General features: G+C 45.1%; 1 protein-coding gene across 1 annotated transcript in view; it reads left to right on the forward strand.

Moving 5' to 3' along the window:
- The window catches only part of LOC132904955 (protein gustavus), a 35671-nt gene that overhangs the window by 17215 nt on the left and 4651 nt on the right, over window positions 1–13805 (forward strand). Inside the window, exon 2 of the mRNA XM_060955813.1 lies at window positions 10676–11145. Within this exon, the coding sequence (XP_060811796.1) occupies window positions 10676–11145 (470 nt within the window). The remainder of the gene's footprint in view (window positions 1–10675; window positions 11146–13805) is intronic.

The following is a 13805-nucleotide window of genomic DNA, read 5'->3' on the forward strand; positions in this document are numbered from 1 at the left end:
TTGCTTCTCGATAAGCCGTGATAACACGCCGCTCGGTTCGTTGGTCTTGAAAAGCGAGAGCCTTTCACCTCGCTTGCTTTCTTCCTATTTCTCCTCCGGCGTTCGGAGAAGAATCTAGCGAGATAACGTTTCGAGGTTTGCTTTCAAGAGAACTACAAAGGTAGAATGATGCAGATGCGAGGCAGTTGAGTAAGAGGCAAAGTGCTTCTCGAAACGATTGGGAAAGGAACGACTGGGAACGCGAGCTTCGAAATTGAAATAAATTACAGTTATATAAATTGATTTCATAAAGCGAGATATACGAATTGAAATTTATGGATCCCTCAATTTACGTAATCAGTTTGAATAAATTAGGCACTTCTTGGTAGTGAACCGTGTTTCTCAGCCAAGAGAATCGTTTTGTAACGTACCCTTTATAGGATCATCGACGCAAACGATCGTCCGAACGAGAAACACGAGTATCGAACAATTTTCGTTATAAAATTTCCTTTGTCGATAAACTTTTACCACTACGATGACCTTCTTACGGTAGAAAAATTCTATACCGTATAATTCTTTTACCATTTTCTACTTATAATATTGCCTTCGCCATCCCTAGAATTCTATTCGAGCAACTATAATAGAATAGGTCGCTTGTGTATCTGCCTGTATCAGGCTCTGAAGGGTTAATTTTCCACAGAACACAAGGAGGGACTACGTAACACGAGCAATTTATTCAATTTCTTTTCCTACTTCCGCAATGGCGCCCTCCCTCTTCTATACTCTGTTTCACGTGTTCAACAAGAAGCGTGTATCGCTCCACCAGCCGCTAGTCACTAGACGATTAGCTCTCGCGTCGCGTGATCCCGCCTCGTTACGGGCTCGTCTGGCCGTCACAGTTGTCGGCAAAAAGAACGTTGCCTAAGCAAAGGATAGTTTCTTACCGTGAACTTTGCCTTCCGTTCCACCGGGGAAACCGGTCGCGTTTCCAACGAATGGCCCCGTTCGTCGTCTATTGGATTCTCGTTTTCGAGCGTTCTCGGTACCTGGGTCACGAGCAATATGGTAATTCTGTTTCTCGGTATTTTATCGAATAAGAAAATTGCTCGGCTGTTGGCAAGAAATAGCTCGTAGAGGAAACACGCGTAAACAGTTTTTGCAGATAGATATATTTAGAAATAATAACACTTTTTCGTCCTACCTATCAACTACTAGCTTGGTTACGACTATGCGACTCGTGTGTTTAAAGAAACTCATTGAAAGAACCGTTTTCTTACGCAACGACGAATCACGTTCCTGGTAAATATGTTAACAAGCGAACGTGGAAAACTGATTTGTCATTGACACTACTGAAAGAGATTTAATCTTCTTCTCTCGCTCGTGGAACTCTACAGAATCTTCGGAGACGCGTCGTATTAAATTAACTCGTTGAAGTATTTTCGTGGAATACTCGGCTGTAGAATTTTCCTCGTAAAATCGCGCGCCAAAGATTGGATACGCGTTGCCACCAGCGATTTCTCGATTCATCTTCGAACTTAATTTCCAGTCGGTCGATGAAAAAGTCATCTGGAACGAGAAAAGCTTCGCGCGAATATCCTCCGCCAAGGACACCTTCTTCGCGAACCAGTCCCTCGGTGAAAAAGCGTGCGCGCTCGTCGTCGGCAGCTCGCGAGAAAATCCGCGAGCGGAGAAACGAACCGAGCTCTTCGTCTGCCTTTCGTTTTTCCTTCGACAACGCAGTCCTTGAGGAAATCTCGCCCCTATTCTCAATCCCGTCGTTCCGAGCACCTGTTCGTCGTCGAACGAAGACAACGCGTCTATCGATAACTAAAAATTAAACTTACTCCTTTTATTTCTTTAATTAACGTTCCGACGATCCGTAACGATGATAGCGTTAACCATTAGCATACAATTACTTGTCTATTTAAGCGTTTCTTTCATCGTTTCTTATTTCTATCTTTTGCTTTTTAAATGCCTCAAACTATTGGATTTATCTACAAACATAACAAGCAGCATATTTTTGTCAATTTTTAATCGCTCTTTGTCAGTTTCTAACTACTTTCGTACTAATTTCTGATTGCTAGGATGTTCTTTTTTAATTTAATGGAAATATAAAAGAATTCGTTATTGCTTTTCCATTTAGATCGTACAGTAAAGATTTTTTGAACAAGCAAAACTTAAAAGTAACTTAATAGAGCGACTTAGTGTCTTTCACGCGTGAACCAGGTGTTCCACGAGATTAGCATACTTCCAATACGAATTTTATTGTATTGGTTACTAAGGAAATGCGGCTCATATGGGCTGGCAACTAAGGAATGCGAATTTGGTCATTAGTTGGTATTGAAAAAATTCGCATTTCCTTAGTTGCCAGCCCATATGAGCCGCACTCACTTAGTTGCTACCCAATAAAATTCGTATTGGAAGTATGCTAAATCTCGTGGAACACCTGGTTCACGCGTGAAAGACATTAAGTCGCTCTATTAAGTTACTTTTAAGTTTCGCTTGTTCAAAAAATCTGTACTGTACGATCTAAATGGAAAAGCAATAACGAATTCTTTCATATTTCCATCAAATTAAAAAAAATATCCTAGCAATGAGAAATTAGCACGAAAGTAGTTAGAAACTGACAAAGAGCGATTAAAAATTGACAAAAATATGCTGCTTGTTACGTTTGTAGATAAATCCAATAGTTTGAGGCGTTTAAAAAACAAAAAAAGAGAAATAAGAAACGATGAGAGAATGTATATATAGAAATGTATATAAAATACATAAAAACTTACGAAGATACGTAAAGACTCGTAATACGTCGAGTATAGTCGCCGAGTATTTGCTGGACGAGAGGAATATCTGTTTAAGAACCAATTTATCATGCATTTGACAACTAAGGAAAAGCGGATCAATATGGGCTGGCAACTAAGTAAATGCGGATCATATGGGCTGGCAACTAAGTAAATGCGCCTCGTACGGGCCGGCAAGAGATACTACGGTCTCGTTCACTCGATGATTCTCTAAAGAGATTGCGTTGCATTTGCATGCGATTGAATAAGCGGACAAAGAAAAACGCGCGACTGGTTGTCTCGCTGTTTTCATACATAGAATTCCATGCTGGTCGTTAGCAACAACTGTCCACTCGTTATTACAATGTTCCACTTCCAGACATTTCCTAATACTTATATACATACAAAAATTGCTTCGATCGGTCGTTTCGATCAACCAACTGGCTAGTACATTTAGATAGCGTCTCGATGTTGCACCTGTACCTCCTTCCTGTTGCCATCGTTTGTCGTGCAGCGAGACTCGTTTATCCGTAACACGATCCGTGAGTCCTGCACGTGCAACATGTAAATGCGATGACTTCTCTTTTTATCCGTTCCCGAAGGATAATGAGCAAACGTGTCGAGATATTTCTTTTCTCAAAAATTCTAGCGACAAGTTGCCATACCTGTTCTGTGATACGATTATACGTTCCGAACAGGAAAACTCACGTAGGAGAAATCTACGAATAATAGCTCTTTGAGTATACCTGTTAAATATTTTAGGTAGAAAAGTCAAGCGAATCAGTAGATACAGCTTCTAAGTGGAAGAAGGAAATTCTCGAAGGTGAAGAAACGCGATCGTCTTCGCGACAGGGCTTAAAAATATCTTTCAACGATCGCGTCTGATCGTCTGTGCACGTGCGCTCGATGCGTGTGCAGTGTAAGCGAGAAGTTGACCCGCGTAACCCATCCTTAAATGCATTTACAACGCGTGGCGACACCGCTGATGATCTCACTTTCGCGAGCGCGAACAGTCGCGCCGATTTAAGCCTCGAAAAGCGAGAGTGCATGAGGCGCCGATTCTCTGAGTCAGTCGAGAAGAAAGAAAGTCTGGAGTCTCTGTAAGTACCTAAAAACAAAGTCTTAAACGGAGAAACGGCTCGAAAAGAGTCGACGACTCTCCGCAGCCAGATTTCGTCTTCGCGTTTCGTGGAAGCCGATCGAACAAAAAGCCTACGCTGCTGGTTCCTTTCGAGGGAATGCTGTCGAGAAGTCGTTTCTCTCTTGATGGATCGGCGTTGTGAAAACGTACGAGGCACTCGCGATGCCAAGACAAAAGAGGTGGCGGGGTAATTGAAACGAGCCAAAAAAAAAAAAAAGAAAAAAGAAAGCGTCACGAGGACTCGGGCCCCCGGGTGCGACTCGAAGAGCAAGGGAATGATCTCGACGAGCCGCCTCGTTTGAAAGAATCAGGCGCGACAGCAGCTGAGACCCGCTAACGGCCGCCCTGATATTTGACTTCGATCAAGCCGCGAAGATCGGTCCATTGTCTTGGAACTTGCTGTTGGGGCGTGGCACTCGCAAATGAATCGAAATCGAACGATCTATGGTGAAGCGTCCGTTGCAGCCAGAGAAACCAGATCGACGTGGCTCAATTTCCTGCTGAGAATAGATTCGTTTTCGAGTAATCTTGGGCATATATTTGCTTCAGTTATCGTGGGAAATCGGCGAGAAGTTAAGTAGACTTGTTCGGAACTAGTCGGTCGGACGGCGTGTCCGATGGGAACGTCTGGTACTACTTTGACTCGGCTTGCAACGTAACTTCAATACGGAGACGACGGTAGTCCGCGTTTTAAGCGTTAACTCTACTGGAACCACAATTCTCGTGATTTTAACAATTATTACAATCTTAACCGAACATGGACTATTTCAATTCGATCGCAGTACTCTCGAGCAGATGGTAATTTCTGTTCGGTCCACCTCTTCGATTCTCACAATCCGTCGCGAACAATAGAACAGCCAAATATATTCTCTAATTCCCTAAGTCATACTTCTCTTTGTACGTCTGACGAAGCACGCGGTTGCGTCAGCCCTTTCGTTCTGGGGGAGCCACGATGATCGCACGGCTCACGCAGATCGGAATAAAGCGATAACCGTCTCGATCTTAATGCAAGGAGTCGCGATCAAGCCGGGAGAAGGCATTGTTTCGGCGCTCCTCGGGTAGGAGGGTGTGGTTCCAGACGGGCGAAATCCTTAAAAGGTCGCGGTCCGCCGTGAAGACCGCAGAAAAAGAACGATTCGTGGTGCCCGACAAAAGAGTTCCGCGCGGAAAACGTTCGACCAGTGGTCTTTATCTGAAAGAGAAGGGCTTTGTCGAGGCAGCTGGTGAACAGGTGTTGACCTGGCCAGCCTCTAGCCGTCAGCTGTTCCGCTTCTAAGCCAACCGACTAAGTTGCAACGCGCGCGGAACAGCCGTTATTTTGCTCGCTAGTTAACGCGAACTGTCGCGGACAAACCGGCCGTGTCGATTCTTCCTTTTCTCATGCAAATACGCTGTTCCCGCGACACCGAACTTCGCCCGACACTCCGCTTCGTGAACCCTTTCTTTCATTGAAATTTCTAACATACGGACATTATGTGCATTACGCAAGATGGTGAGATAACTTTCATCGGTGCGATCGTTATCGAGAAAATTGTAGTTGGGAGACGCGTGTTTGTAGCAGAGAATCGTTTCAACTACCATGAAGAACAGTTTTGATTCGTGCGAATGAAATAGCAGCTTCGATACGACGAAATGTCTGGATTCGAGTTCTGACCTACTATTTAGTTCAGTTAAATTCGTCTCGCTAATTGCCACGTTTTAAATACACCAATTAAGAGGATTAGGAGCTTCCCTGGAGAGTACATTAGTGGATTGATCTGTCCGATAAATCCTCATCGCCTTTCCAAATGGAAGTAAATGCAATTAACAACGTTAACTAACGAAATATCGCGAGTATGATGACGCAAGAAATAGAGCACGATACAAATGCCAACGTTACTTTTGTAATTTTTTTGATTAATATACGCGAACAAAATCTGTTGTTTTAACGTTATCGCCGCGAAAGAAAGTTTCTAGTATTCGTTTAATATTTTTAGTCGCCGTTTCTTTCATCTAGATCCTACGATTTAATCAAATTTAAAGAATCGTCGAAGTACTTGTCGCATTCATAAATCTCTTAATGTGCCAACTTTTTTTCTTATTCAAATTATCTTCTTCGAAAAAATGAAGGTATAAATGATCGAATGATCTTCGTATCGCCTTGTAAAGAAAGAAATGTCTGTTTATCGTTTGTCAGGAAACGAACGTTATTGAGATTGTACACGTGTCGCGAGAGCTCGCAAGGCTCTCGACACGTCGGCCGAGAATAACGACGCGTAACGCGGCGTCGTTTCACTATCATTGAGCGCAATTGACATCTTGCTGGCCGACGCTCAGTACCGGTTGGCAACCGGCTCGTCGATGGCTGGCAGTGCCGTGCGCGACTAGCCGTGTCCGTGGCTCTTCTCTCTCGTCCGTGTTTGATCGATCTGAGTCGTGCGTTTCCACGCCGATAACCGCCTTATCCACTTGCGGAAAGCTCGCTGGAAAGCTCCGTAACCCCGCGCGGTAGACGCCTTTAACCGTTCCTATTACACTTAATACTCGTCGCGTGACGCTCGCTAATGCTATAAGGAGAAATTTGTTTCTACCCCTTTTGCTTAGTCGATACAGCTAACTTATGGATCTGTGATTATAGCACGAGCTCTAAAAGAGATTTATCGCGATCAAAGGACGCAAGTATTGTAACGGAGGTCTCCGTGGTTTCAAAGAAATCGATCGACGGTACATTGATGGATCAAACGCGAGAAAAAATGATTCTAGCGTAAATGTAGTTCTTCGATAACTATCGGCTCGAAACGTCTCTTCGTAATTTATATATTTTGTATTTTATAGAAATTTCAAGCAGGTTCACCGAATCCCACCTTTTTGTTCGCCTAATCGAAGCACACTTGTCTATACGAACAGGTAGTAAAAACCTGTTAATCCGGTGAAAACAGGTGAAACGTGTCTCATTTCAGGCTTCGAGACGTAAAACTGAAGGGATCTGCGACGCCCGCCGGATTTTTTCCCGAGCATTTTTGTCGGTCTATTTTGCAGCTGAGGGGTGGTTTAGCCTCTGTCTCTGTCTCTCTCTCGCACCCTCGTACTCTCGCTCTTCCCCTCTCGATGGTAGTTGTCGATGTTAGAGGGGTCCAGAGAGGCTGAGAGAGCACGAGGGGGATGGTAGTAGATTTGGGGGTTGGACCCGTGTCGAGAGTGAGAGAGAAAGAGAGGATGAGAGAGGTGGGGCAAAGGTGATCCCCGCGGATCAATACCGCCGTCGGTCGGCAGCCTCCAGCCTGCTCCAACGACCGATGCTCTCGTGTTTCCTCTCGAATCTCGAAATCGAATGCCATTCGGTACACTCACTCCGAGAAAATCATTCTTGAATGTACGCGACTCGCCGTGCTCGGTATTCTCGGCAAATCCGGAGTTCGTTTCGTCGGAGACTCGATTTTCCGCAGACTTTGGTTTCAGGGTAGAGAACGGTTCCTGTTGGAATCGAAGCGGGTGTTTAATTCTTCCATTTATTGTTCACGGCGATTTAAATCTTTTACACGACCCGCGAATCTTTGAGTTTAATTATCTGCGCGATAACAGTTTTCTCGATTCGATTCGTCGACGCTCGTATTTTATATTTGTCGGACAGTTTTGTTTGAAACTTTGGCAGACTTATTTCCTATCGATGATTTAACGTGTCTAGATCACGGTCTACGTGCATTATTTTTTCAAAGAAATCAATTATTCTTTAGAGAAAAGAGGTACGGTAGAGTTTCATTCGTCCGTAACAAAGTAAACGGTTCGTAAAAGTTCACACTCGGATAAGTAGATTCAATCACTTCGTACACTAAGTACAATTTCATTCAAATGTACGTACATAGATGTAATTCGTATAAACAAAATTCCACTATGATGCGTCAAATCATTTCTGCTAGTTTTAGTTTTCTTCTGTCGAGAATGGCGGAGACCATTCATTTACGATGAAATTACTTGAAATTACAAAAAGAACCAGACTAAACATCAAAACAAGTACCATATCTTCTTCTGGATTTTATCTGCAAACAAAATATCTCGTTGATACGATCTAGGCGAATCAGTTCCGCGGATACGCCGGTTGCAAGCCGGTTCTCCGCCGTCTTTTCACAAGGCGCGAAAGTAGCCCGGCTCGAGCGAGCGTGACGAAGCGAACGCTTTAAGTTGGCCGATGAACGACGCTGACGCAACGTACACGCTGGCCGATTACTCGGCTACTTTCTCCTGTTCCGGACAGTCGTAATATTGTTCGCGATTAGCCGGCGTGGCTGACGGAGGCGAACGCCGTTAACGGACCCCAATGAGCGCACGTCAGCAACGACCATGACGACTCGAGGAGAACGAAGGGCGTCTCGTTCGGTTCACGGCTCCGCCGTGAAGCGAATTAAACTCGAGCTTCTTCGACCGCGTCTCCTGTTTCGCGCGGTCCTAACTACTAGTTTCTTCGACCCGTCGATGATTAATTGTCCGCCTTTCGCAATCGTTCAAAGAGGAAACGACGATCAGGTGCTCGCCTTGAACGTAACACGCGAGCAAAATTTCTTTCAAAACTGAATCGACTTTCTAGCTCTTACAGCAGCGTGGAAACGCGCTAGTTTCAATTAATGTAGAGCGCTTGAAATTCAAGGGATTTCGGAACGATCTAAAAGCGGGTGCGCGTTATAACGAGGGCATCGTTCTGATATTTGGGTAGTTGCGAAAGCCAGTCGAGTTTTTCTTCCATAATAATATGCGAAATAATGTTTCGGACAATGGCACGGTTCACAAGGGACCTTGAACTCCTCCACACACTTCCAAGGATGCATCGTTTGAGAAAGAGAATTTCCGCTCCTGGAAATTAGGTGTTCGATGTAATTTCTGCACGCGTAAACTCGTTCCACAACTCCTAACGAACGACTCTGGCGTCGAGAGGCAGAGCGCTGCTCGACTCGCGATGAGAACAAGCACCGTTTAATGAAATTTGTGAGAAAATTATCGAAAACCCTGTTTATTTACCCGACGATTGTAAAATATTCGTTCGTCTGTATCTTTCAGTGGATTTGCCGCGTTGATTTCTTTTAGCGTGTGTAATAATCTCGGGAAGCAAATCAGAGCCGGATTCAGGATGTCAGTGTCCGGTATCCGTGGCCGGAAGCGTGCCATGGTTCACGGATACGACCAAACCAAGATCGACCAAACCAAAATAATGGAATAGGAAAAACTGGAAAGACCTCGTGGCGCTATAGACGTGTTTCGTCTCCGTTCGTTTTCTGAAGTGTTGCTCGTTCTCTCGTCGCTTGTTTCTCACGTCCTGTCACTTCGAACATGCGACTGGTTAAGAGTCGCGAGAAAAAGCACGACTATCATTGCGCCGAAAGTCGCGCGGTCCGGTCTGTCGGATTGGAGTTCGAGAACGAGCAATGTCGACGATTCGAGATCGACTCGAAGCGAGCTTACGCTCCTTTGCTCTTAGAACGTTAATCTCGCTTTAATCGCAGCGGTCCAGTCGATGGTTAACCTTTAATTGAAACGAACGTTAATCCACGATAGGTCGACACGTTTCTCCACACTGATTTAAGTGGATTTCCAGAACGAATGGAATTACAACGGCATTAATGGAACATCGAGCCTGGCGAGACTTGCTTCTCGAAATCGGTGCCTTTCCGGCTAGCTCCGCGATGAAACGTAATTCCTCGCCAGCGTTCGTTATCAGCCAGCCAGGGCCTTCCACAGACCTCGAAATTTACGTCGAGCGACTCTTTTATCTTGACTCCTTGGTCAACGTAATCGCGGACGACGATTAATTCGACGAAATCGAGATATCAACGAGGAACTGGTTTTCGTCGCGACAAATAGCGTCGTGATTTAATTTTAGAAACGATTTTAACGCATTTATCTTAACACGAACGTAGACACACGATTTCCGTAGCAGGTGGGAAAGAGATATTGGAAAAGAGAAATTTGTTTAATCAACGTCCGATAGAAAGCGACGATTTTCCGCTGGTCGAAGGATCAGCGAGCTTAAAATCCTCCTCTCCGTTCGGTTCGTAAAACCCCGGTGGGCTGCGGTGACACGAAAATCCGCAAGCTGGAAGCTCCTGTAATCCATTGCTCGGTGCCGGTGTGTTACGTGTCGCGATATTGTCCCCGTCGAACGTGCGTCGCGGAAAACGTACGAGACATGGTACAAGCTGTGCCGGGCAGCGTTTTCTGCGCTTCGGGACGATGTCTCGTTTTCGCGGTGCAATTTATGCGCGATATCAAACAAGGCGACGAGCTACACAACTGAACGGCCGCGAACACGATACACAACGAATTTATTAGGATATTATTCGACATGATCGCCACGGTAATAAATATCACGATACAACGTGCAATTTAATCGTTCTAGCGGACTTCAATTCGATCTGTACTTGCAATACCTATCAACGAGAATACGATCTTGATCGTCTATGCATTCTTGCGCTATATTATATCTCCGACAAAGCGGTATACCAATCTAACACGATATAAAATCCATTCCAAATGAAACTTGATATAGTGCAACGTTACTACAAAATCCTTCGTTAGTTCAACTACGAGAAACTTAAACGACAATATATGACTTCCAATCGAAAGAGAAATTCAGACCATCGCGAAAGACCAGAAAGCGAACGAGCAGAGGGAGAGATAAACGCTCTAAGGATTAGTAGTCGCGTGATAGTGCTTTCCCTGTGAGAAATCGATCCCCTAGTGTGTCCCCTGAAGTCGCGTTGATAAGAGGACAATTAACTAACCAGGTTTTTCCTCTTTGTTCGCGTTGCAGGTACAAAGCGAATCGTTGCGTGAGCGGGGGCGGTGGCCGCGGAAACAGTGCGACTGGCGGTACCGGAGGCGGTCTAGGTAACGGAGGCAGCGGCCGCGGGGGCGGCGGGGGCGGCGGGGGCGGTAGCCCCGGTAGGGGCGGCGGCGGAGGCGGCGGCGGAGGCGGCGGCGGAGGAGGCGTTGGAGGAGGCGGAGGTCGCGGCGGAGGAATAGACGGTGGCGCGGTACCTGCTACGCCACCGACCATCAGCCGTTACCACCACCGCTACCATCATCACCATCACCATCATCATCGTAATCACGAGCACGTCACCACGACCACCACGGCGGACGCCACTACCATCACTGGCGTCGCCTGGCACCTCAGGCACAAACTACCCCTTGGAAAACAGTGCCTCGAACATCGTCTTCAACACCGGCATCACCATCGGTCCCCCTATCGGGCCGTAAACATGGGCCAAAAGATTTCAGGTTAGGAACACACCTTTCTTCGAACCACGATCAAAATATACGATCAGTCGACCACGATGATTTCGGGTGTCTACGTTCGGCGCGAGAGTTCTTGGTGGGTGAGAGGGATCGAGCGTGGGCGTCGAGAACCGGTTCACGCGTCGAAGGTAACTTTGGCTGGATGATACATCGAGAGATTAGGGTTAAATAACTCTTTCCTATAGTTCTTGTAGGTAGGTTCATGTAGTATTGTTGAGTTTGAGCTACATTTTCCAATGCTGCATTCATCAACCGCATAAATCGAAACATGCGAGAAGTTCGATGATCTTGTAACAATTGTTTGTTCTTGTCTTCTTTTTTTTTTTTTTTTTTTTATTAATTTACTTTAGAATTCACCATTATATATCTTCTCCAACTCGTGGAAGTAAGTTATTCGTTTCTTGACAATTGAAGATTAAATCGCGTACTTATATAACGAGATTAAGAAATTAAGGAAAGGCGTGTTGCATCGGTTTAATTTCTGAAAGGCTCGTTCGTTGATTAAAATAGCATGTGGAGTAGAGGAGTAATATCGTAAAGTTCAGATTATCTAGGACAAGCAGATAATTTAGCTATTATTGTTTGAGGATACGTAGTACATGAGTTTAGTAGGTTTAGTAGCTTTCTAACGCAGCAGCGTTATATGATGCAATACAACGTCGAGACCGAGTCTAAGAGGTTGATTCACCTCGTCGGACTTCGTCCAGGGTCAAGGCCTTTGACCGCTCTCGATTTTACCTACCTGCTCTCAGGTAGAAGCTCGAACAGGTCCTCGAGACCGAGATTCTATCCACTGGCGAAGCCCGGTATGTATAAAATACCGAGCTGAGAGGAGAGTTCAACCCAGCAACACCCAGTCGTTTGATAAATTTTTAATACCGCGAAACAAAAAGTTTGCTGATTAAACTTATCTCGTTGAAAGTTAGCATTCGAACGGTTCTCCTCTTTTTTTTTTTTTTTTTTTTTTATCAGGCATCCAAGCATTCTCTTTATATCCCCATCGAAAAGATGTCCAACATGTAAATTTCAATTTGTTCGCGGGAGCTTTGCCAACAAAACCTACATTACGAAACACGAACTAGGCACTATTACGAACTCTGTAATTATCCAGCTGGTATAAATATCCTCGATAATTAGGCAATTAAATTTCCGATTCTGATTAAAAGGATGGCCGGATCGTTAGAAGAAAAATCTCGCGGAGACCGTTTGTCGCCATGAATCAATTCCATAGATCGTGTAGAGCTTCCCATCGCGCGTCCCTCTGTCATGATTTACACTGGCCATTTGCCCGCTTCCGGAGATTCATTCTATGTCTCGGTGGCGCGATCGTGCAACGACCCTCTCTCCCTGTGTCCGCCGAGCCTGGCCGCTTGTCTTTTCGGGAAATTTGTCGCCCTCGACCGCAGCCAATTCGCAGCTCAGCTGCACCCGTGAAATTTACGAGGCAAGCATACATGGCAGTGAGGTGTGTGACACGGCGAGGGCTACCGTTGGTATCTCGTAGAGTGGGGGGAAAAACTCGGCAGTAGCCAGATCCAGGGTGTCTCGGTGTCTCGGGACAACAACGAAAAAAAGACAAAAAGAAGATGTACTCGACGAACGCGCCGAACCTCGAAGAAGAGAAAGAGAGCCGAAAGGTCGTCTGGAGCCGGATACACGCAAGTTCGTGAAAGAGCCTTTCTATCAGTACCCCTCGGTTTTTTGGCCACAAGTGGAAGCAAGACGGACGTGTGTAGACCCTTTGAAATTCTCGCGCTCCTTTCCAGAACCCTCGTTTCAGAACCCTCGAACGCGCGCACCAGCTAGGGAACAGCTGCCAGAGCAAATAAACCACCATCCAAGGATATCGTTCTCTCGAGGCTAGAGACCAAACGCGAGAAAGAGAGGGCGAACTTTCGAAAAACCTTGAGCGAGGTCTGCCGATCCCGCCGGACGAGGTCCCTTCATTATTTTTCTTCCAGTCTTTTTTCCTCCGTTCCTCGGCAAATCTACCCGGTGCTGGCAACCCAGGTATCTCCCGAATACCGCGCCACGAGAATCCCACGGACGCTCCCTGAATTATTAACGACCCCGTGGAAATTTAGCCCGCGTGGAATTTCAGTGACGATCTTCTTTTCGTTCGACGTATCCGGGTGATCGATGATCGTACGACATTCTGCCTCTTAACACTTAGCTAAACGCGCGCGCCACAGCCAACTATACGTTTGCACCGCGCTCGGACAAGCCAACCTGTACGCTGTCGATCGCGTATTTTTCCAAGTATCGAGGGTTAATATCCACTACTTAAGAAACAAATTATATTTTTCGGTAATGGTTTTATTTAACGATTTCACATATTGTTTATACAAATTAAAAGAATATATTAACGAAAATATAGGTACAGTTACAAACATTTTGATGATGGCTTAAAGATAAATAACACGACTTAAACGTTAAATTAAAAATTCATAATGCATTTTAATATTTTCTTGCAATCTGCTATCGTTCGATTATAACTTTATTTAGTCGTAACTGATAGTGGAACTTTTTAATTAATTTTAACACCGCTAGATTGATGTATTTTATTATATACCGTACTTTATAAAAGCAGAAACAGCGGCGCAGTTAATTGGGAACAATTCTAGGTAAACGATAATTAATAA

The sequence above is a fragment of the Bombus pascuorum genome, chromosome 3, assembly GCF_905332965.1.
Source record: "Bombus pascuorum chromosome 3, iyBomPasc1.1, whole genome shotgun sequence".
NCBI lineage: Eukaryota > Metazoa > Arthropoda > Insecta > Hymenoptera > Apidae > Bombus > Bombus pascuorum.